Source organism: Platalea leucorodia (assembly GCF_965183815.1).
Source record: "Platalea leucorodia genome assembly, chromosome: 2".
In the NCBI taxonomy this organism is placed as follows: Eukaryota; Metazoa; Chordata; class Aves; order Pelecaniformes; family Threskiornithidae; genus Platalea; species Platalea leucorodia.
In genome coordinates this window covers 43,810,661-43,834,997 of record NC_138824.1, presented here as the reverse complement: position 1 = coordinate 43,834,997, position 24,337 = coordinate 43,810,661, and the positions used below count along the sequence as shown (strand labels likewise).

Genomic DNA, 24,337 nt, shown 5'->3' with positions numbered 1-24,337 from the left:
GCTACATAGCAGTGTCTTCTTTTATAGACCAAAGTGATAGTAAAGTAGCATAGTAAAATGCTCATTATATTTCAAACCACTGGACCTAATGTTGAACCTTCCTACACATTCCAATGTAAACATAACTATATTGGCTTGAATTATTTATACTTAAAAAGAAATCAAAACTCAGATCAGGACCATTCCAATTATGATTATACCAAAATATAGGAAAATGGAGCTTAAATTTAAGATGTATTTTTAAGAACTTCTTTTCCACTTTCTTGTCTGTTTTGATAATGATTTAGATCCTGTTTTCACAGTTTTACATGTGAAAATGAATAAGCAGAAAAGAAGTCAAGATCTGGGGTTTTTTGCAAATAGGGAGATTATTTAGGCTGTTTTGTCCTTTCAGATTTCTGTCATAATCTTTTCCTTCTCTCTAACTGTATTTTTTCTCCTCTGATCTTTAGTTAAACTTGAAATTTCAACAAGTAAACTAATGTCTTCATATCTTGGAAGGGGAAGAAACTACTGAAACAAAGAAATTTTAGAAACAATAAGTGTTACTGAGAAAAAGATTTGAGAAGGTTTCTAGAGGGGCTAAAAGCCAACCTACTATCAGGATACTGAATAAAAGTATTATCCTTAAATACATAATGAGCTCATCAGTTTAAGATAATAAAGCTTGTGCAAATTTTTTCAGTTTGTTTAGGCAGTAATTGTTTTCACACTGCCATAACGGTAAAGATCTTTTGATTCCTGTTTTGTTTATGTACAGTTATCACATACGTGAATTATCACAAAGTAGTGGAGAGCATTTGAATGACTCCTAGGGTTTGTATTTTGCTTCTATTGCATAGCATTTGTAGTTGCTTAAGGAATGAAATAAATATTTTTTTAGATATATTATTGACATAAACATTGAAACATTTATGGAAATTTTGATGTGAAACAGAATAAGTAAAAAGATCTGTCCCTGTAATGGAGTTACATGTATTTCCTTGATATTATGATAGAATATAGATAAAAGACTGAATGCAATATTTAATTTGCATGAAGGTTTTAAACTGGATCCTGGGAAAGGTTTTAATTTACCAGCAAGTATATGGCATGTTTGCTGTGTAAGGTACTTTAATTTTCTTTATTTAATGTAAACCAAACTGATCCAAATTACATGATGACTCCAAACTATTTTTTGTCTTCTTAAATCAGTGCTGAATGTGACCGATAATGTATAAATACATAAAGGATATTTTTTGCTCTTCTCTAATACGTTTTCTGATATATTAGCATAAATTACATATTCCAAGACATGAAGACACATGCAGGCCAAATCTGACTTTAAAGTGGATGCCTCAAATGGAGCAGAAAACATTAGAGGTAAAACTTCTGCATTAGTCTATCAGTGAGCATCAAGCTAGTGAATGCCATAGAAATCTCACTAATGGACACATTCTGGCAGCTTGTTGCAGATGTTTGATGAATGAATTGCAAGAGGAATCATATCAGATGTAAAAATGCTTGCCTTTTCATTCTGAACTTTGTTTCAGAGCACTCTGGAGTTTAGGGATTTTGGTTTGTTTATTATTATGGATTTCTGTGAAAATCAGATATTAGGATATAATCTATAGGCAATGGGTTGAGAAATGTGTCTATAATATTGTAAAGGACTGTTTCTGATGCTATAAACTATGAAACACATATTGAACTCCCATAGGCAGACAGCCAAATTTCTATTAGGATATCATAACCATATAATCCAAAATGTGTACATCAATTATTGTCTACAACATTTGCATCTGAGTACTGGAACCATTCCATAGATAGACACATTAAGGACGTTTATTATATTTGTTAAAAAAATTATTGTGAAATCATTTTTAAAAGTGAGTTAAATATAATTTATAGTCTCTTATGCAAATGTGTTTTTCTAAGCCTCAAATCTAAGGAAGCCTCTGTGCTATACTGCTTCATGATACTAAAACAGCTCATTCAGTTTGTACCCTTCCTGGTGAGACTTTGTCAAAATGGGATGCTTCACATCCTTTTGTTTTCAGTAACAAGTGCTGTAGTAGCTATGGGAAGAGTTAAGATCTTCGAGTTACTAGATCACATATTTCTGTAAAAAGTAAGTGTATATTGCCATTTGGGTACTTCAGCAAAGAGTAGATGTTATTGAGCTGTTGATGATAAAACACCTGTTACCTCAGCCTCTCGGAAGCATGACTGCAGGCCTTGACCAACACAGAGCCCTAGGTACTTTCTTTTCAAAGCAGAGTTTCTTCCCCTGCATTTCCAATGCATTTGTAGCTTTTCCTTGCGTATTCAAGAATTCCTGAACCTATTACCCAATAGCCCCATACAGTTGTGTTGGATGAGTCCATCTGAGTCCATCTGACTATTTCTTGACTAATGTATTTTATTTTATTGGCATTTTTGGCTCTAAGAGTGAGGCATTAATACATCTGGGGTAGGAATTTTGGCATGGAGAGAGCTTGGGAACATGTTTTCTTCGTATGTTTCTGTCTTGATATGCATTTTTAGACTGGTCATCTTATTCAGTATTCTAATTAATATATTGTCAGTCTGAATATTAGAGGTACTTGATAGTATCCTTTTTATTAAAGAAGTTATTAGAATCATGGGCATTAATAGGATCTTACAGGAAAGTGAAGTGAATATAAGTATACATGTTTTAAAAATATTTGGTTTCTGCAAAAAGCAGTCACTGAATATTTTATATATTTATCTAAAATATATTTTCTCATATTACTTTAAGAAGAAACATGACTGTATTCTCTATGAATATTCAGTTAAACAAAACACTTCATTAATCAATAGATCCAGTTTTACCAGTTCTGACCAGATAGATAAATATTTTTTCTGCTGGGACAGGTGACCAGTATAAGCTACCATAAATGCAAAATGTTTACATCTCTTTTGTCTTCTCTGTTGAACTTCTCTGACATATTTATTTGTGAAATGCAGTACTGTTGACTTCTGTGCTGCTACTTTACACCAGGTGCCAAGCATGCCTGGTCAACCTCATCTGCTTGCCAGCACTCTGGGGACAAGGGTGTGGGACAGGTTATGTGCTGCTGAATGAATGACAGCTGACGAGTGTCACGCAGACACATCACCATCTATTCCTTTTCTGTTTGGGCATCCGATTCATGCTGTCAGCAGATTACCAAGAACATGGGCCATGTGACAAGGGAGCAGGAGCATCGATGCTTAGTCCCCCATAACTGCGACATGGCTAGATATGGACTTCTTGAAAAGGTTGACCTTTTTTTTTTTTTTTTTCTTGAAGAGAATGAATATTAGAATTATTAACTGAACACAGACCAAGGAAAACAGTGTGAATACAATGCAGTTCCAGGTATTACCATAAAACCTTCATCTTCAGAGAATTACAAGTTACCAGCTGTGCTTTTACCAAGAATTCCCTTCTCACCACTGTTATGTTTACAAAAAAGGAGTGATGTTATTTCAGCTGACAATGACAAAAATGCTAATATTATTGATATGCCTTATTTTTTAAATCACCTTAAATCCCAAAATAATAGATGGTTTTCAACTTTCATGAAACATATCCAGAGGACTATTAATTCAAATCATGTGGCACTTGAAATGATGCAATAAAATCTAACAAAATGTAATTGTTACATTCTGTAATATTTTTTCTCTGCATTTTGCAGTAGCCATAGGGAGACAGTTAAAGTATAGGAAGGAACAGGCAGCACAAAAATAAGTATGCATACTGTGGATGTATTGCCTTGTGTATCGCTTTTATCAGTTGAGCTGTACATATTTATGTCCATAATTTTAAAAATGTGAGTTTTAGTGTACATTAATTATGCAGTCCTTGAGTCCAATCCCTAATTTAAAATTTGATGTTAATCAAGAATTTAGCTCAGGCTGAAAATACTTGGCTTCATCTTTGATTCTGCATACATTTAGGAAAGCTAGATGTACAGTCAGGCTACCTAGGTGAGGGAGCCAGCTTCTGTAGCCAACGCAATAAAGGAGATTGAACGGCTAGTATCATGAATGGTGGGGTTTGATTTCCTAAGCAGGTATCCCTTTACTACATAGATGATTATGCACGCCCCTCGGCATGACTTTAGGAAAAGCTCAGAGTGACTATTGTGAACCTGTAGGGAGACACATTTACACAACCCTCCATATACACTTATGCATATAACCAGTTCTCATAGAATTGCTACGAAGCCAAGAAACATTCTTTTTAGCACTCAGTATTGCCTGGCTGATGGAGTGGAGCTAGCAGAGTACTAATTGGGACATTTGACACGAACCAGTAAAATACATTTATACTTTTTTCAGCATCCAAAGCACAGATGGCCTTAATGTGCATCCAATCCTTGCCAGTAACATATAAAGATCTTTAAAAAAGAAATAATGGACATAGTTCTTATAATTAAGAACTCCAGGTTATGATATTATAAAGTGCCTTGTATTCATACTAATACATTGTTAAAAAATGCAATAAAAATATTTATGGTACCTTTCTAACCAATATTTTATCTTTAGGAATTTGTATTTCTTTAAGGTTAATTAATGTAAGTTGCTGTCAGGTGTTCAAGGTATTTGTACTGTATAATTATCAGATATATGCAGAGTTGTCTCTGACTATCCCATTTCTTTTTTATTTCTGACCATTCTATGCGCTTTAAAAAATTGTGTGAAAAATTCTGTGAGCAAACAGGATAATTTTTATTACAGGGACAGAGAAACCATATAATTTTGGTTTGCTCATTATGTGTTATGATGCCAAAGTACATAAAGTGGAAATATCACTGGCATGTTAACATTCAATTGTATGATAAAATACATTTGTTTAAAAATATGAATGATAATTTATTCTGAAATATTTTGAAATCCTTAGAATAAATAAATCAGCAAATACTGCTTGACCCAGCCCTAATCAGTAATAGGCTGCAAAATAAGATAAAGGTTATTAAAATAATCCTTTTATTGAAAGACAAAATTAGATAAGTTGCGCTGATTGACTCTGAGGCCCTCCTAGGGACATGTAAAATGAAGAATAAACTCAACTTGATCTACTCCAAAAAGCCTGAAGAAATCCTCACAGCTGGAACATCACCACTAATTACATTTTTGCTTTTTGGATATATTTTGCCAACTCTTTCCATTCGTTTATAGTGATGTTATACCAGTAATTCCTTAACAAAACTAAACCATGTGGTCTTTAAAGAACATATTTGCTTTAAAGAATATACTTGCTGTTGACAGCTATAAATTTCATTTGCATTGAACGACAGTTCTTGAAATACTACAAGAATTACTTGTCCAAAATAAGCTCTCTTAAAAAACACAATTTGGCTGTTTTGTTTATTTCTTGCTGAGTTAGTATAAATTTCTTGCTGCTGGGCACTCTTTCTCCCCTCCTTCACCACATAATCCCAATCCTATTATCCCTTTCCAAAGTGTTCGGCCACCTTGACTGTCCTTCTTTCCTATTTTCTCAACGTTCCCTGACTTCTTGATTAGTCCCTGTCTCCTTGTCAAGTCATCCCTTTTTCCAAACGCCCATGTCCAGCCAGCAATACGTTCCTTTTTTTCTCTATGTTTATAGATAACTTGGCTTACAAGGTATCAGCATAGAAGGGATATCACTGAACCTGGGAGAAAGAGAGATCCCTAATCTTATGTTCAAGGGGTGATTCTCCCGCTGGCTCTAATTTGCCATTATGGAGACAACTCCAGCTGCAGTATGTTCAGTGACCCTGTGTGGCAGTGAAGAATGATCTGTAGGGACTGCCTTTTCTTTAAAAGGATTAAAGAAATACTGGAAATGTATTAAATGAAACTCTCTTTTCCAAAAAGGACAAGCATCAAGTTAGAATATTGTATTTTCAGTGGTTAAAATCAGACAGAATTGTCAGTAAATATGAGTCTTACTGTTGATGGGCATCTAAACCTACCTCCAAAGTGGACATATAAAACTAGATTCTTACATATTTTATTCTTGTGTAGTCCTTTACATCAAGTGAAGTGTGCACATTTTGAAGCCATGCTGCTTACAAAAATGGTCCATAATGGTAGAAGTGATATACAGATGTGTGAGCTCTGTAAGACCTATGTGTACAAATATATGTGACTGCACCAGGTATAAAGCCATCGTGTGCATTGTACACATCCAAGAAACACCACCTTAGTAGCTATGGCCCTTTCCATGTAAGCTTTTAATCTTTTACTCATATTTCATTATTGGTCAGTTACTATTCCCAAGGTCCTCAGGCAAACATACCAAGCCAAGAAATAGAACTCAGTGGATGGCATTTACAATGGTACTGTTAACTGTGAGAGCACCAGCTCCTTTGAAATGTTACAGAAACAACAAACAGCTAGTCAGTCTATTTGAATATTTGATATTCTCCCCTTATTTCCAGCTGCCACAGTCACAAATGTTTTAATTTCAGAGTACTTGGGAACCCTGGAGAACTGTTTTTAGCATAAAAGGAAGAAAATAAAATCTGGATTGAAAAAAAATGTTTGCATAAGAGTTAGTTTTAGTACATTCCTTCTACAGTTCACAGTCATCTCACATTGCCCCTAGTTATGTGCAGGGTGAATCTTGAAGGAACAAATCTATAAAGCAGCCAAATGATATGGGAATTGAGTAAGAGGATTTTATTTTTTTATTTTTAGATCTTCATGAAGTTGGTAAACATTTCAGTTCAGCACATGACACCCCCTGTTCTTTTGTGTTAATATAAATCAATAATTAGAGATGAATTAAAATAGAAGAGCTTCTCACACCTGAAACCTCTAACTCTGAGAAAGACGAAATACAAAACTTTGTACTAAAGGGTGTTTGACAACATAAACCAAAATCATATTAAGCCAAATGGAATAGATTGTTTCCACAAAAACGTATGCACCAGATTTATGATAGTAAAAAGTGAAAACAGGATCCTCTTCCATCATTCAGATGGTAAGAATGAGCCTGTTTTAGGAACAAATACATTTGAAATATTTTACAGAGAACAAAAAAGCATCAAGATGCATTACAAAAAACCATTAAATGATTACAGAAAGGCAGTAATCTGTATAGTATTTTTTGGAGCCAGCTATTATCGCTTGCTTTCAAATCCTGGCAATATCAATATTCTCCAGTTTGATTGGTGACCAGTCTGAACTTACCCTACTTGCTTTTAGGAACAAAGACAAGAGAATGGCTACCTCTATTCATCTATTATTGTTTAAATAGCTGTCACAGCTTCCAGGATGTCTGTTTCCATGTTATCTGGTGAAAGAATAAAATAGAATGGCAACAAACCAAATACAGTGAAAAATGTTCGTTGTATTTGGCCCAAACCAGCTGCTGTTTGCAGATAAAATCTGATTTGAACAAAACCAGGTGAATTTTGGAAATTGAGGAACAATGGATGGAGTAGATGTAGCATTTACAAATATTTTAAAGATATGTGTCACATTGAGACTTGCCTATTATGGTGATTTAGTTCGTATGTCAAGGCACATATTCATCTCTGCTCAGATACTGTAGAGGCTTGGCTAACAGCTTGTCTTATTCTTGTTTATTTGTTAATTTATAACATCTCAGTTCCCAGCACAAGCCAAGGCAGGCCCGGACACTTCTTTGTTCTGCCTCGTTCTTTCTTTTTTTTCACTTTTCTTTACACTGTTGTGCTCCCAACTCCGACAATGGAGTTGTAGATTGACCCTCTTTCCCCTCTTGCCCTGGCTTGTCTTCGAATGCTTCCTTTGATGCGTTCACACTGAAAATGCCAGATTGCTGTCTCCCAGCAAGGGCTCATCATTTTTGCAGTGTTGCTCTGCTAGTAGGTTAAGAGGAATGTTAGTAGTGCCTTTGCAACAGTTTAAAAGATGTTAGGCTAATGATCATTTGGAAACAAAGATATATCATTGCATTAAGAAAAGAGGCCTTCTGCAGAAATGGAAGATTTTAAAATGCCTTAATTACAAGAGGTCGTATTATTTTGCTACTAAAATACGCGGTTATGTTTTAATTGGCTGTGTTTACAATGTGGTTTTTCCTGAAAATGCATTTTTTCAAGATTCCCTCAATCATTGCTTATCTCACATCCACAAACATCCATGCTTCCTGTGTATAATATGTACATTTGCTCTGTTTCAAACATACTCACACTCAAAGTTTATTTCACATGGGACATCAAGAAAACAAAGTCACATTAGTCTGACTTTTTTTTCTGAGTTGACGTTTCATTAAAATAAGTTCATAGTAAGTTCAGCTCTCTAGTCTTACCCTTCAGTGTAAATTTGTTTCTGTTATTTATTATAACATAAGAGTTTGGATATTATTTTGAGTTCATACCATTCTGCATAACTTTAACCTTTTCTGAGTTAACTTTGCCTATTGCAAAACCATGCCACACGTTGTTAGAAAAATCTTTGCAAAGCTCACAAAATATTTTGAGCATGCACAAAGTACAGCAAACTTCACATATATTTAATTTTAAAGTAGTAATACAGTAAAAAATTTAATCCCTTGCATAAATTCTCTGAGAAGACCTATGTTAGGAGCTTCCTGTAGCTCAACAATTGCATGGAAAAGCATAGTTTTTAAGTGAATTAAAGCCTATGGAATTTTTAAGTGGGTCAATTTTATCTAGTATGTTTTAAAATATTTTGACAATTTAAGACCTCAAATATTAGTAAGACTCCGAGTTGTCGTAGAAAGTATGAGAGGTCATTGGTCCATTTCTCTGACAAAGCGGATGATGTCGCTTTTTTAGTTTACTTTCTCATTGGTATGAATCAGCTCCACCGTGCATATTAGTGATTAGACTCTTGCTATACCATGCAAGTCCAATACTTTCACTGGAACCACTGATATAAAGAAGTCTTTAGCCAAAAAGCTCAGTGAAGTATCAAAGAAGAGGTTTTGTAATTTTTTTTTTTTTTAAACGTTGGGTAGGAATCATTTGAGAAAGCCATATTTGCAGCAGAGGAAAAAAAGTTTCCAGCTATGCAATAATACTGTGTAGTGTTTATCAATCTATTGTCTAACCAGTTTTGTTTAAGTTTTGGGTTCTTGCTTTTGATTAATGAAAGCATAACAAATCTGACGGAAGTTTGGAAAAAAACATTTGGTAATGATTTTTTCACACTAGAATAGGATTTGAGAGCATGAACTAGCAGAATGATCTGAGAAGAATAAGCTAGTTTGCAATACCCAAGAATACCTAATTTATTTTTTCTAATGAAGTGGTGAATATTTCTATAATATTTCAAAAGTTGGGAAGAAAAGAAGCAATTTGGATTTAGGGCCAAATTTAGTATGTTACTACAAAATGACTGCAGAGATATCCATGTTGCTGTGGGGTAGCATGAGGACAGAGGATACATCCACAGAGTACATTTTTCAGAGCCTGCTTTGAATCTCAGTAAGGTAGATAGGAAATAGTTGAGTAATCTACAGCCAGTTTTTCTCAGCACTTTATGACATGATTGGAAAACTTAAATATAGCTGAAAAAAATCTTTTATGACTCTGAATGGGCTGAAGCTTTCCCTGGTCAACATCAGTTCACTTCACAAAGCTTACCTTGATAAGCTTTTGAATGATGACTTTATGAGAAACCAGTAATTGTAACAGAAAATGTGACAAATAGGGGACATGAAACAGGGTCTTAGTCCTTGTGTAGGCTATTCTCAGCCTGAGCCACAGTGAAGTAGGAAGAACAGCTTCCATGGTAGGACTGATCTCACCAAAAGTAGATCTTTCCATCCAAGCTAGTCAGCTTAGGCTTCTCTTACAGTCAACAGGCACTTCTAGAGGAAGGCTTGTCTCCTTCTGCAGTAGATACGTGTGACAGTTCAGATGGATTAGTGCCTTGAACTGGTGTCTGCTTCTCTCCACTGGCTATAGAAAGAGCTAAGTGGGACCAGCCCAGAAGCAGATGTCCAAATGGGGGGACATAGTGGGTGAGGCTTTTACTCTAGCACTGTAAATACTGGCCAGCATGACAGAGCTGGTGAGGAGACGGGGCAAGAAATCTGCACCTGAACATGGTTGATGGAGATTGCTTCCTTCTGGAGTAGCAGTGGATGGGGACTCTTGGAACAAACTGTGACTTGGAGTTATGGTTTTCTGCTCCTGGGGTCATCAAAGCCTACACACTAACCCTTCATTGCTGCAGGTTTCAATTTTCCTCATCCTAGACTATGTCTACTTAAGAAAATACTGCACCCCAGTTGAAGAGAGAGCGCTTTTTAGGCAACTAGGATCAGAATTTTCATATGATACAATGACTAATGTACATGATAGGATAAATAGAGAAGTATTACTATTTATTGAAACTATAGTTAAATAAAATGAAGAAAGAGAAATTAAAATACCTCAAAACTTGTATCTTATAATGATCAAAGCCCAAATGGAAAAGAGCAAGTCTGACAAACTCTTCTGTAGTCAAATAGCTGTGCAGAGATTTGCATAATACCAAGAGTACATTGTGATGTCCTTGTACTGTATTGAGATAGATGAATATGTGTCAGTTAGTGACTGAGCCCTTGGTAAGAAGAGTATGTATAGATATACTATCTATATATATGTATAGATAGTTTTCCTTTTGAAGAATTCAGATTAACATCTGGTCCAAAGAAATTGACCTAAATTTCTGTATCATCATATCAACAGTAGTCTAAAAATATTCCAAAAAGTGAAAAAAAAAAAAAAAGTGGGTATTGAAGTTTCTATTAATTTGGGTTTTTTTCTTTTTTTTTTTTTTTTTTTTTTTTTTTTTTTTTTTGTACTTACTTTATAATCCATTCACAGATTATCTGAAACTTTAATCTTAGAAGTCTTCAAGCTGTGGGAGTTTTTTCCCATTGTGATGTCAGAACTGATCAGATCTGATTGTTACAAAGATCCCACTAAGGAGTTTAGCACTAATTGTTAGAAGATGTCCGTGCTTAAAAAAATTAGGCCAGTGATTGTAACCATGCTGTTAATTTCATGTATTGTTCAGACCATGTTTCAATAGTGGGAATCAGGTGTACTTTCTTGATTAAAAATGCATTGAGGATCTGTAGTTTTTTTTGGTGTTGCAGAATCTTCTGAGCTGTAAGTGAAACCATTAAGAGCGGGAAGGGTTAATTGTATGGGGAGCCTCATATTCAAATACTTCTCGTATACAAAATATATGTCATGCTAGAAAATATTCTATTGTCAATCCAAATAGAACACAAACTAAAATGAGATAATTGGGAAGGTGCCCATAAAGTCAGCCTGAATATATTATCACAAGTATATGTGAGATAATATTTGTTTTAAAAAGATTCTATGGCACTGTAAACTCAGTCTCATTAGAGACTGCATTTAAAAGGCTTATAAAGTTACTCATTAATGTTATCTTGTTGTATCTCCACAGCTTTTTCATTAAAGAAAATTCAGCAGAAAGCATTTTCTCCTGATAGCAGGAACCAATTTGCAATAAATGTTCTGGAAACCACTAGGGAAGCCATTACTGAGGTCTAATAAAAACAGACAAGCGTAACTTGTTCTATATTTTTGTTTCAATCACATACAGATGAGACCCCGCTCTCCACACCAACCGCAAGAGACAGCCTTGACAAACTTTCTCTAACTGGGCATGGGCAACCACTACCTCCGGGTTTTCCATCTCCTTTTCTATTCCCTGATGGATTGTCCTCCATAGAGACCCTTCTGACTAACATCCAGGTAGGCCTTTCTGTAGATCAGCTTAAAGGGATGGAGAGGAGCCAGTTGCAGATTTGTCTGAATTAATACAACCATTCTAGCTTAATTAGTTCATAAGATTATTTGGATCAACTAATTTACTGAAACTTTCTAGTAATTTAGGTTTTAAAGGAACCACAGCAAACAAATGAATTTAGAAGCTGTCAGATACAGTACATAAAAATACAGGTTGTATATTAAACCACAGCAGAGAATTCGATGAAAATTGCATTGGTGTGTTTAATAACATTTGTCTTAAATGCTCTTTTTATTACAAGCTAATGAAATGTATCTTACTGTTTAACTTTATCTCATTTACTAAGCAGAGAAACATTTCTTTAATAAATAGTTATTTTAAATTGCTGGAGTGCCAAGGTGGAAATTATATTTAAAGCTATTTGAAATGTGTCTCTCATAAAAGTGTTCACAAAAAGCACTTCTTTTATAAATAAGCTCGTTTCACTCAAAGTACTGTCTTCAAAGAAAAGACTTCAAAGGGTATTACCAAATTTTCTGCAGATTTCCTATTCGGTAGTCACAATGTCTGTTGTATGTACAGTACAGTCTGATTCAAATATTATTTAAGGTATACACTAGCATGTAGCTTGGAGCCATGATGTTAGTGTTTCATATTAGAATGAAGAATCTTTTGTCCACAAATTCATGTGTTCATGTGTTCCCCAGATGCAACTTTTGCAACAATATGGTTGTATGTTGCATGCAGAAGCAAAATGGTAGTGCAGAAAGTAATGCAGCTGTATTGTACTCATTCCAGATAAGCCTCGTCTGTGCAGCTACTAACTTCTAATGTATTTTTCCCTGCTCATTCCTGCAAATACATTAAATCAATTGTATTCTGTTCAGCAAAGACTACGACAGAGTAGGGCCAAATTCTGCTCACTTTACTTTCTTAAGCAATCTCATTAAAGTTTATGGCACTTCAGACTTGTTTTATGAAAGTATATGATCCATTCATTGATGATGTTTTGAGATCTAATAATGAAAAAATACTGCTATTTAACAATTAAGTATTGCTATATCTTCCCGGTCTGAAAGAGCACATTTGTGATTGCTTTTTGTGGTTCTGAGACTTAGGATCTTAAATATTTAAATCATAAACGAAGGTAATTCTGCAACAGTTAGCATTCCTCTGACAGATCTGCTGCAATCTGTAAAGAATGATTTTTTTTTTCTAAAGGAAGAAATACAGTTAGCAAAGTATGTAATGTTTTAGCTGTGCATGCATGTACAGGAAAGTTCTTAGTAATTTTTTTGACAAATGTGTGCACTCAGTGTCTCTAGACAGCAACCTAATGAGCAAAGCATTCAGCATCAACAGGTTAGCTAATCTTGTGATTGAATATGAGAGTGCTGCACTACTTCAGGATAAATGATCAGGATTAATTTGCCAAGAATGCATTCAGTTTTGTTTTACAGAAGATGTGAACGTGAAATTCAGTCATTGCTTTTTTTTTTTTTTTAATTAAAAACCCCAAATCTTGTCTGGGCTGAAGAGCTACAATTAAATGCAACATTGTAAAGAAACCAGAGACTTCTTTATGCTTTCTCTCACTGTGCTTTTGTACTTACTGTTCCGTACCTTGAGTTTCCAAATCACAACAAGTCATCTATCAGGGTAAACAGGTGAGACATAAGTCCTTTTGATTTTTTCAGTATTTCCCCACGTCGCATTACATGGTTTCCACAGATCTCTGGGAATCCTTTCATATATCATCAAGGCATTCTTTTCCCCCATAGATTTAATCTCTATCAGGACAACATTAGAAAATCACTTCATAAAAATAAGAAAAAAAAAAAAGCTAGTTTGATTTTCCCAGCTGTGTAGAAAAAATTAAGTATTCTCTTTAAAACAGTAGAGTCTATTACAATAACCTATGCACAATAGTGGCAGTTTCTCTAATCAATGCCATTTGAAATGGTTTCCATATGTAGTAATTATTGCAATGAGAGGGGGCTACCCCAGGCCCACAAGTGAGTTAGATACTGTCATACTGACGGTTTCGGAACTGAGTTTTAGGTATTTAACTACAAGTTTGAACTCATTAATGGTATTTGTGGAAAGAGGAGATTCTCTACTATGGTCCCTGCTTGCAATATTGTTTGTGACTTTGCTAAGAAATGCATAAGCACTACCTGAAACTCATGATGTGTTTAGTACATGAGTCAGAAGGACTCTTGTCACTGGGTAAATTCCTCTTTGCTCTCCTTTGGTACAGATGAGTTTTGCATCCCTTTCAGTACAGAGGTGTGGATTCAAAGGGGAGGTGGAGCAGTAAGATCCCTCACTGTTCTCTTGTTGCAGCTGTGCTAGCAATGGAGCAGATCTAACTTTCTAGAAAAGATCATCTGGCCTACAGTCTGTTCCCTGCCTGCAGTACTAAAGTGCTTTTGAAACAGGAAAGAGCAGAAATCTAGCCAAAGGCTAGATGAGTGGTTTTGGAAAATGCCATTCTTTTTTTCCCCCAGGGTCATGCATGACTTAAATATGGATGTGTCCTTTCACAGAAAGGGTATATGTCTGCTTGAGAAGTGTACATCTTCTTAGGTCATGAGACTGGGGTGCATGCACGACCTGCCACATGTGGTGGTGGAGGTTGCCTATATCTTAGGGATATGATGGTCACATGAATACATAGGCAAGCAGCCTCTGGGTACACCAGTGTGCATGGACATTGATGGTATATATCTGTGCTGTGATTCCCTTGTGTATATTTAGTTGTGTGAGGTGCAGGATCCGGAGGATCTGCATAATATAGACCTTGGGTGCCCCCAGAAGAGGTTGTAGAGTTTGTCCTGGTTTAAAAGAGAACAAAATTAGGGTACTGTATGGGCGCTAGAAGCTCTAATTTTGACCTTTGTCAGGGTATGGAGGATCCTAAGCCTTGCCGTGGGGACAGTGCTTTTGGGTATGTGAGAAAAAATTTCTAAACACTTTTGACGTTTGAAAACAAAATGTGCTAAAAGTCTTGCAGGTGCTGGAGAGCTTAGGTGATTGAACTTGGTGCCTAGCTCTACTTACTTCCATTTTAGAAGTCTGAGTCATCCTTTAAAATTGGCCACTAAACACAAGCGAGTCTGTGTCTTCCATCCATACAAAAGTTAAATGGATAGCCTCAAATCACTAATTTGTAATTTTAGGCAAATGTTAGACAAGCCTATTTGCTATTGCTGTCACCAGAGGCTGCTAGTTAGGTTTATTTCCTTTTGTATATCATATCTATATTTTTCTTACTTCTCCATAAATACTTACTGAAACAAAAATACCATGTTTAATTATTTGTACATTTAAAGAAGAGATAATAACAATATACAGTACTCAGAACAACCAATCTTTATTTCTTGCTGGGGACTGCTGAAATGCAAATAATAAACTGTAACAAAATATAATTAACCAAATAAACACATAAAATAAAGCAATAAGATTGGGGACATATTTTCTTACTCAGATGTATATCTGCACATCTAAAAAGAAAATAAGAGAGCTTAAATTAAGTGATATGTCTGTTCCTTCCCAATGTATATTTGTTGATTTCTTCCAGATTAAATGCTGGAAGTCTATGTGCAGCTGCAGGGAGGATGAAAAGTGATGGAAGGTGGGTCACAGCAAAATGCTGTGTGGGTGCTAGTGAGAAGGCTAAAGAAGTTTCTGTACCCCTCTCATAAATTCACCTTTTTGAGTCATGGCCCGATTATGCCAAAGTATGTTACAGCCCCAGCCTTTCATGATACTGCAATATTCTTGGGTAATAGTAATGTTCTTTTAAGCTTTTAGAGTCTGAATCTTTACTGTCCCTGAGCTGAATTTCCATTAATATTTAAAGGATGAATTAATTGCACCCTGATAGCTATATTTTTCTGTCAAGACTGTATTGTATTGACACAATCTTGTTGCTAAGTGTTTTTAAAGAGACACGTAAAATAAGTTGCAAGTATCCCATTGATATTAATAAAAGAAATGCATGATTACAAACTAAATTCCCCTATGAAAAGAAAGCAAACTACTGGCTTTATTGCTGTGAGTCTCCTGCACTGTTACCATCTACGACTAAATACACAAGAGAAAAATATTGCAAACACTGGATAAAGTAAAAATCACAGTTTTACTTCATGTTATTTTATTTATCTTCTGCTAAAATTCAAGAGAATGATTTTATTTTTCACAGAAAGTATTAATGGAAAAATGGAATTTATACTTGTGCAATATGCCTTTACCTGTGATGGAGATATTCAATCTGAGATACTATAGAAATATCTTTCTGGAGTCATCTGTAGAGACAGTCAAGCTGTGTTATCTTACCTTGCTTATGTTACTAAGTCAGTAGTCAGTTACAAATAGCAAATATTCAAAAAGTAACCTGTGAAGTTAACTAAAAAGTATGTATTCATTTTTTTTACAAGCCTTTCACTAGATAGTTTTAATGATGAGAGCATACAAATTATATATAATTTCCTGACTAAAAGAGAAACAATGTTATTTGAAAGTGTTTTCACCATGAATAGCTAATATTGCAAAAGGAAGCCCCTGAGCTACGAATCTCTGAAAGCTGGGAGGTTTGACTAGGAAAACTTCGCTGTCTGCATGCCTTGTTCTTCTAGTGTTCCTTTTTTACTCACAGTGGATGACTGCTGGAAAGAGGATATGGTCTTCTAGGTAGACCACTCGACTAGCTAGTAAGGCCATTTTGATGTCACGTATAACTGTAGCTAACTAAATTATGTTAGGTGGAACACACTGTAGATGTAGCTAGGAAGAAAAAGAGCTTTTATATACCTTCCACTCCACCTCTTTCAAAATAGGCAACACATTATTTGTATTTTTTAAAAATAATGATGGCTGAGTTGAGGTTTGATGTATATTTAATTTCTATAGGATCAGTAGACTGCCCTAACATGATGGTGTTTTTGGATACATCGGAGAATGGGAAGAAACATCAACCATATGTCAACTTAGCTTTTTATTTGGGACATTCTGAACAATTTATCCGTGGAAAATATTAAACAAGTATATTAAAATAAACAAACTAAATCAGAATGATCTATAAATCTCCAGGGGAAAAATGTCCATTCTTGACATTACGTTGAAATAAAAAAAAAATTACTAACAGTGACACAGAGGGGAAGAATGGCATGCCATGTTTAAAGCCTGGCTCCGGATAGAGCCATACCGTATTAAAAACAAATCTGGAACCTGAGCATGTTCACTACAATTATCATTATCCAGCCTCCATAACATCTGACCTTCCCTAAAGGGAAATATTTTCTTTTTGTTAATGTCCTGTGTTGCACTGCATTTCCCATTGTCATTGGCAGCATATTGATTTAATATCAGGTTAGAGGATTAGCCATAGCAAATACAAGTTGGACATACTGTATTTTGTATAATCTTTTACAGCTGATCCACTGGGAGAATTAATAGAATTTCATGCAACTCTGAAATTGCTATTCCTGTTCCAAGGGGCACTGATGATTTTTAGATGCTGTACTTTTTAGTTGTTTTTCTCACCCCCTTCTGCATTGAATACAGGGAGATATTGAATGTTTCCAGTATTTTTGCATTAGAGCTGTCATTGGCAGCAACAGCACTTTTGCATATGCATCAGCTTGGCTCTAGTGCAGATTTTTTTTCACATTGGACGCCTACTGATGTGCACTGATTTAACTTCTAAAAATGAAACTTAATTTTGTGTAGCTTATAAGTAGTCCCTAGTGGGTCTTGGCTCCAAAAAGCTAATATTTTTCAGACATAATCAGCAGCAATAGGTAATGTATTACCATTAGCTACGTTAGCAGCAAGTATAAAAAAAGGAAGGGTTGGGGGAGGAAGTGTGGTGTAGAAATTCAATAGAAAATGTAATATGCTTTTAGCAGCTTCGTACTTTGCAGCAATTCTTAATATAAAATTACACACATCAGTGTTACACTCTAGCATTATTCTCCATGTTTATTCATAATGATTGTTTCATATTTAAAGAACACCAAAATATTGTGTTTTGTCAGCCAAGGACAATAATAGTTTAATAGTAATTTATTTTAAACTGCTACTGATAATACAACCAATCAACACATTAAGTGGTGCCAACATTGGCATCTTGCTAAATAATCTCTAGGCTTTGCACTGAGAGTACATCTTTCAAAGATAAGTCAACAAGAGCAATCAGAGCAGAAAATTAGAATTTGGTATCTTAGAATTAAAATACAGCTAAACTAAAGTTTTAATTGGGGTGATCTAAAAGGGCACTTGATGTAATGATCTCTTTCATTTGTTACTAATTGTTTGTTCCTGATGAAGAAGAAACATGTACATGAATGTAGTTGAATTGAGTAAAGATGGCAGTTGCTTTAGCAGCTCGATTTTATTGTTAAACAAGATGGATTGTAAGAATTTGGGAGGAGGGTGCTTGCAGCTTTAAACTTACTTGACAATATACATCAACAAATACTTTTCATGGAATTTCACTTGATCTGATTTATTAGTGATTTGGATGAATCACATGTTCCAGTAAGTGATGAATTGGAGGAGATTAAAATATTCTAGGGTTTAAGCGTAATCCAGAAGCAGGTATTGATAAACAAATCCTACTTCCAATTTCTTACATTCTTCAAATGCATCCCATATAGAAAACTTAGTTTATGGTGGTTGTAAATGTAGGAGAATATGGTGACAGAAGGGAACAGAATTCACGTGGATATTAACTTTTTAAAAAATAGATTGGAAAGGCTTTACAAATATTTCAAATTGTATTTTACTTTGTGTATGTCTGTAGAGCTTTATGTGGTTTTCTTTAGTAGTCATCCAGGTTTAACATTCAACACAAAATACCTTTGTGTTTTAGCTATTTTAGAATAGCACTTGGTTCTTTTGAAGAAAACTGCTAAAACTTTAAAGCTATTTGTAAGCATACTTGTCGTGTTACTATTGTTAGATATTTTTCAAATGTGCTTCTATACTTATATAGTGTATATTGTTTTGGTGACCATCTGGGCTTTGCAGTCAGAAGGTGTTTCAGCTCCTGTGGACTTTAATAGATTGAAGTGTAATAGAGCTGCAAAATATTAAGCTCTAAAGGAGACAACACTTGAGGCAACAATTTAGTTAAGAATGAGGATGAGGAGTATGAAAATAACAGGCTCTGAAAACAAACTTAAAAGAGGAGTTTGGAGGACACAAATTTGAAACCAGGCATTGACACTGGGAAGACTAGTGGGATAAATGTGCAGACTAACACTCATGAAAAATACTTTTTCCATTTCTCAAGTAGCATCACACTTGCTTCTTTTTCCATTCCTCTTTGGAGATATTTCAAACTATTTTAGTGAAAAAATATGCAACCAAGAATCCAATTTAGGAAGTGTGCCTGAGGGGTGAGGAAGCTTACCTGGGAGTTGGGGGACACGATTTCATGTCTGTAGTGTGGTTGTTCTCAAACCAGGTCTTGAGTGTGAACATTTTATCTGTTAGCTGAATGCTTCTCTAGCAGAGCTATTGGGGAGTACTCTTCAGTCTCTCGTTGGCATTGTTTTGCTTTATATCAGTAATTAAATCTCTGTTGGGTCAAATTATCTCTACAGTTAAGTTGTCAGGAGACCTGCCTAGGATACAGAAGAGTTAGCTTCGAATCCATGGAGGTTCATGTATGCATATCCATGCTTAATTATCTACTCTATTATGATAGCTTCAAGAGGAGAGATTCAGGTGTAGACCTAAGAGCCTGATGGCCATGCTTCTGGAAAATGGAAAAAGAAATCTTCCCTCTTTCCATGTTTACTTATTTCAATTCCATTTCTCCTCTTTTTCATACCTTATCTCAGTGTCCTAACTATCTGGTTATTAGCTGTGCTGGGATCTTCCTGTTTCCTTGCAAAAAAGAAGGAATTGTGGAGTTGAAATTCTCTAGAGAAGTTTAGAATAGGCTGAATCATTATTTTTTGCTACAATAACAACGAAAAAAGGTAGAGTTTATTTCAACCATCCCAGGTCAAGAAATTGAGAGATGATTGCGTTTTGTTCTCTGCTGTGAGATAACAATTGTACAAGGTCAGGGAATGGACTTTTTAAAACAGAGGTATCTTCCTGCTTTGTGACCATCCTCTGCTTAGCATCCCAATAATCCTATCTTCCTTGGAAACTCTATGAAATATGAAAATATTTGAAAATAATAATAATTAACAACAATAAGGAGCAAAATGGCAAGACTTTAGAAGAGTCTTTCTCCCTTTGGTAATTTCCATTGGCTTGAGTTGTGCTAGAGATTGAATTTGCCATTCTGTGGGTGGTGTGATTGTGAGACTGCCAGATCTTTTTCAATGGGACAGCTTTTTGTTTTGGTCAAAGGGAAGTGTGTGATGTAGGCTTCTCTCTTTTATCTCTGACTAAACTATCCCTGAATAAACCTACCCCTATAAATTTTTCACAGTAGTTATATGCACAGTCAAAGGTGAGTTTGTGTTTTCTGGGAAAACTTGACTCCTGTCTTTTTAAAGTTTTTTTGCCCACCAAATTCCAATAAAAATGTGCTGTTGTTAATTGGGAGGCTTTGACCCAGTAACAGGATTATTTCATTTGTAAAATCTCACATGACTAATCAAGGAAAAATAACAAGTTATTTATTATGTCAGCTATTCTAACATTCTTCAAACATTATCCAACTTTATCTTTGAACAGGGTCTACTAAAGGTTGCTATAGACAATGCCAGAGCTCAAGAGAAACAGGTCCAACTGGAGAAGACAGAGCTGAAGATGGAGCTCTTCAGGGAACGAGAACTGAGGGAAACACTTGAAAAACAGTTGGCTGTGGAGCAGAAGAACAGAGGTATCTTAATTAAGCAGACATAAATACCTTGTAATTTATTTCCTTAGGAAACCTAATTTTTTATCAAACACCTGTGTTTGATCAAAACTTTTCCTCCTTACCTCATGTTATGTCCAGGCTGACTGCAATGCAGGAAGTTTTACAACCTGCCTGATTCTGCATAGGATCTTCATGAGATTTAGAACAAGGACCTTCCTTTTTCTTGATGTTTTTCTTGAATATTACTTATTGCATCAGTAATACACAACACAATTATAAATACCATAGGTGCTGTTATGGACTTTCGCAGGTTGTGATCATTATGAAAAAGGCTAACTACTTAAAACAAAGACAATTTGTATCAAATTTAAGAATCTGCAAGGTTTTAGGAACTCTTGTCTCTATTCTTATGTGCTAGGGTCATATAGTGCATATTTAGGCAAGCCGTATATAATAAATATAAAGATAATAGTAATATATAGGCCCTTTATAATGCATAGTAGATCAAATACGTTTGTAGAAGGAACGGTTAAGGTTATTCTTGATAAGGCAGTAGCATTAGTAGCACTTTAAACCTTAACATCAGCCCACTGTAAATCATATACATGTTAAAGATTTTTAAATAATTTCATTGATAGTAAAGGTAAGGCAGTTTACAGTGATTGACATTAACTATTTGCATTAAGAACATGTTCCCATCTTTCTTTATGGGTCCATTTTCCTGTATATGTATGTCTTGCCCTTTAATAGTGTCTAATTACTTTGCAAGGGACAGTTAACCTCAGGGGCTCACTTGCTGTTTAACACAGACCATGACAAGTCAGATATGTATTTTTGCAGGGGTAGAGTTGTAACTCTCTTCTTGTCCAGTTTAATTTTCTGGGAACCAGCTAAGTAGGGAATCCCGAGAACACTTGGATTCACAACCAGTATCATGCCTTTAACATGCTAGCAGTAAGTACACAATGTAATCCTGTTTCATCCATTGACCCATTAAAGGGTAGGACTGTCATGTCATTAATTTTCTTTTTTTAACTTTTGAGAATACATTTTTAAAGACAATTACTATTAACAGTTATTACAGCTGTGCAATGAATCATCCCGTTGTCCACAGCTGGCCTATTTTGCACAGTACAGTTTCACTACTTGCACTTTTAAAGTAGTTTTGTAAAAGAGCTTGGTTATTCTTCACAATCTTCCACCTCTGCGTCTCACAACTGCTCAAATATGTATATTCCTTTTTAGGGTTAGGCAATCACATGCACAGTAGAAAAGACTGGGGGGGGGGGGGGGGGGGCATCCATCTGACCTTACTTGAGTTTTGCCATCTAAAAGTTAAGCACCTCATTTAAGTTAATATAAGTTCCCTTTCTGGTCAATAAAGAAAGAGATTCGTGTATCCTGTTCTCAGACAGGTAGATGGGGTCAATTACACTGTGAAGACTTCTTTCTCTTCCCTTTAACTCCAGAGGGAATATAGTTGTCTGGAATATAGTTGACTAGACACATATATTTTGAGCAGTTAAGATTAAGCAAAATGAATTTCTCTCGAAGTTGTATGTCAGGAAAGAGCATGGGATAGTCCCTTATTTTGTTCAGGGTACTGAAATAATTGACAATGCTATTTTCAGCATGATGCATTACCTGTTTTTTTATATGTATCCCTCTAATGATGATATTGCACTGGTAAAAGAGTCAGACCAAAGAGGAATGGATTTGAACATTTAATGGTGGTATGCAGCAAAGCAAATATAATGAGGATGACTATCTCTGCTAGTGGATGCTTCTGTACAGAAGAAAGAAAAGTAATGGATTATTCTTTAAAATGAACAGATCCGAGTAGGAGAGAAAAAATAAGGCCAGATTGTAATTATTGTGAGAATTTCTTCTTCAATGAAAGGTAGAAAAATACATAGGAGGCTTTACCTACTATTAGTTTTCCAGACAGCAAGTGTCATGTCTTAAAGAAAGTTTCACATATCTTAATGGAAGCATGAGCAAGATGGAGAAGTGTAACATATCCCTGTTAAGTTAAGAGATACCATATGAAAAAAATGAAATACACTTAAAAGTTACAGCATAGAAGCACGAGTCACTGTGTCACATACAGGTCAAAACCCAGTAGGTGAATGGGATCTTCAGCATTAGGCAACGTCTATCTCTTGCTCGACATGTTAACACAAGTCAAATATCTTTTTCTTTAGTGGCTACGTCTGAATATTTTTGCCATTTTTTTGAACATTAAATTCACTGCTGCTACTCTATGTTCTACAGATCTGCTTATTTACTGTACTGTTTTCTTCCTTCTTTGTAAATATTCCAATTAGTGATTCCTAAGGCTGTAGGATGTGTCTCATCAACTGGTGAAAGTAGGATAATATCTCTTCTGTGAGCAGCTACACAGTAAGGGCTTGCTAATTCTGGCTCTGACTGCTGTAGTCACATCTACAATGTGTCAGCCATGATGACATTTTAATTCAGAAAGCAACATATGTTTCCTTCTCATTTATTGCAATCACTTCCAAAGTACACATAATGAAAACATTAAAACCGTGCAATGATTCAAAATGTATTTAGTTTAGCCTTTGTATAGATACTAGATGTTCTTTGATAGTATGAGCTAATTAGCCTGTAAAGTAGTTGGTACTATACAAAATGAGAAAGAACCAAAATTCCAAAGTCTCGGATGTAAATTATGTAGCTATTCGGACTACAGGGTATGTGCTTATATTCATTTTGTGTCTGAACAGTTCTGTATAGCAACACAAAATATCCAAGATCACCCAAAAAGTGGTTATTCTTGGCACATAAACTAAATAGCAATAACAATGACAGTTCCCTTTAAAAGTTTTATTATTTGCATTTTGTGAAAGATACCACCATCATAGACTACTGGAAATGGGGAGTCTGGACTGGTGGAAGTATATTTTTGCCTTTTCCAGCATTCATCCCTAGACATGTACCAGAGGTTACTTTGGAGTGAGATACAGGACTACATAGATCTTGGCAATCAAACCTAGTATCACCTAGTATCTGGTTTTGGTAAGGATAATTCTTTTAGTGTGTGTAAAGAATTCTTTAGTGAGTAGGTTAGTAGATAATTTTTTAGTTAATGTCCAAATAACAGACTCTCCAGGAAAGGGTTATCCAGGAAGATCTTATGAGAAATAAGCTTCTTACATGCATATCCCTGAAAACCCTAAATGTGCTATGTAAGAAGGGTTTGGGTGTGGTAGGGGAGATAATGATATGCTCTACGACTTTACATGATTTCTTTAGAGGCTCACTTTGGCTTTTATCGAGTAGAAAAATGGTTCACATTATACTTTTCCATCAGGAATGTAACCTGAGATATGTTCCTTCAGTCAGGGATTGTGCAAGTCTTACTTTTGTGGTTGTAAGTCACTGATAACATAGAAAAGAAAATTGTGATGAAGTTTCATCCTAATCTTGCAATCCTTTTCCTTCTAAAATTTGAACTGAAGAAATACAAGGAAAATATTTTTCTAAATTAGAGCCTTCTAATGCTTAATTTTAAAATACTCCTTCCTTTCCTAATATTTTCCCTCATATTTAACAAAGCAAAGTAATATTTACTTGGCTGTGGGATTGAGCACCATGAAGGATTTGCTATGAGTTCTTCCAAGGTTAGTTGGCTGATGGGACAGGAGCTGACGAGAGCAAGAAAGAGAAAAGGCAAAGACAAAGGGAAATTTGGATAAGAAATACGGGGAAGAGACCGGGCACCAAAAGGTTGGATGGCTTGCAGGAAGCAGCAGCTTGGAGGGGATTTAG

At 35.3% G+C, this 24,337-nt stretch overlaps 1 protein-coding gene across 3 annotated transcripts in view; it reads left to right on the top strand.

Moving 5' to 3' along the window:
* The window catches only part of DACH1 (dachshund family transcription factor 1), a gene marked incomplete at its 5' end in the record, with an annotated part of 365,795 nt that overhangs the window by 305,027 nt on the left and 36,431 nt on the right, over nt 1-24,337 (top strand). For all 3 annotated transcript variants that reach the window (XM_082334175.1, XM_082334174.1, XM_082334176.1), the window contains 2 exons: nt 11,563-11,714; nt 20,416-20,563. In XM_082334175.1, the coding sequence (XP_082190301.1) occupies nt 11,563-11,714; nt 20,416-20,563 (300 nt within the window). The remainder of the gene's footprint in view (nt 1-11,562; nt 11,715-20,415; nt 20,564-24,337) is intronic.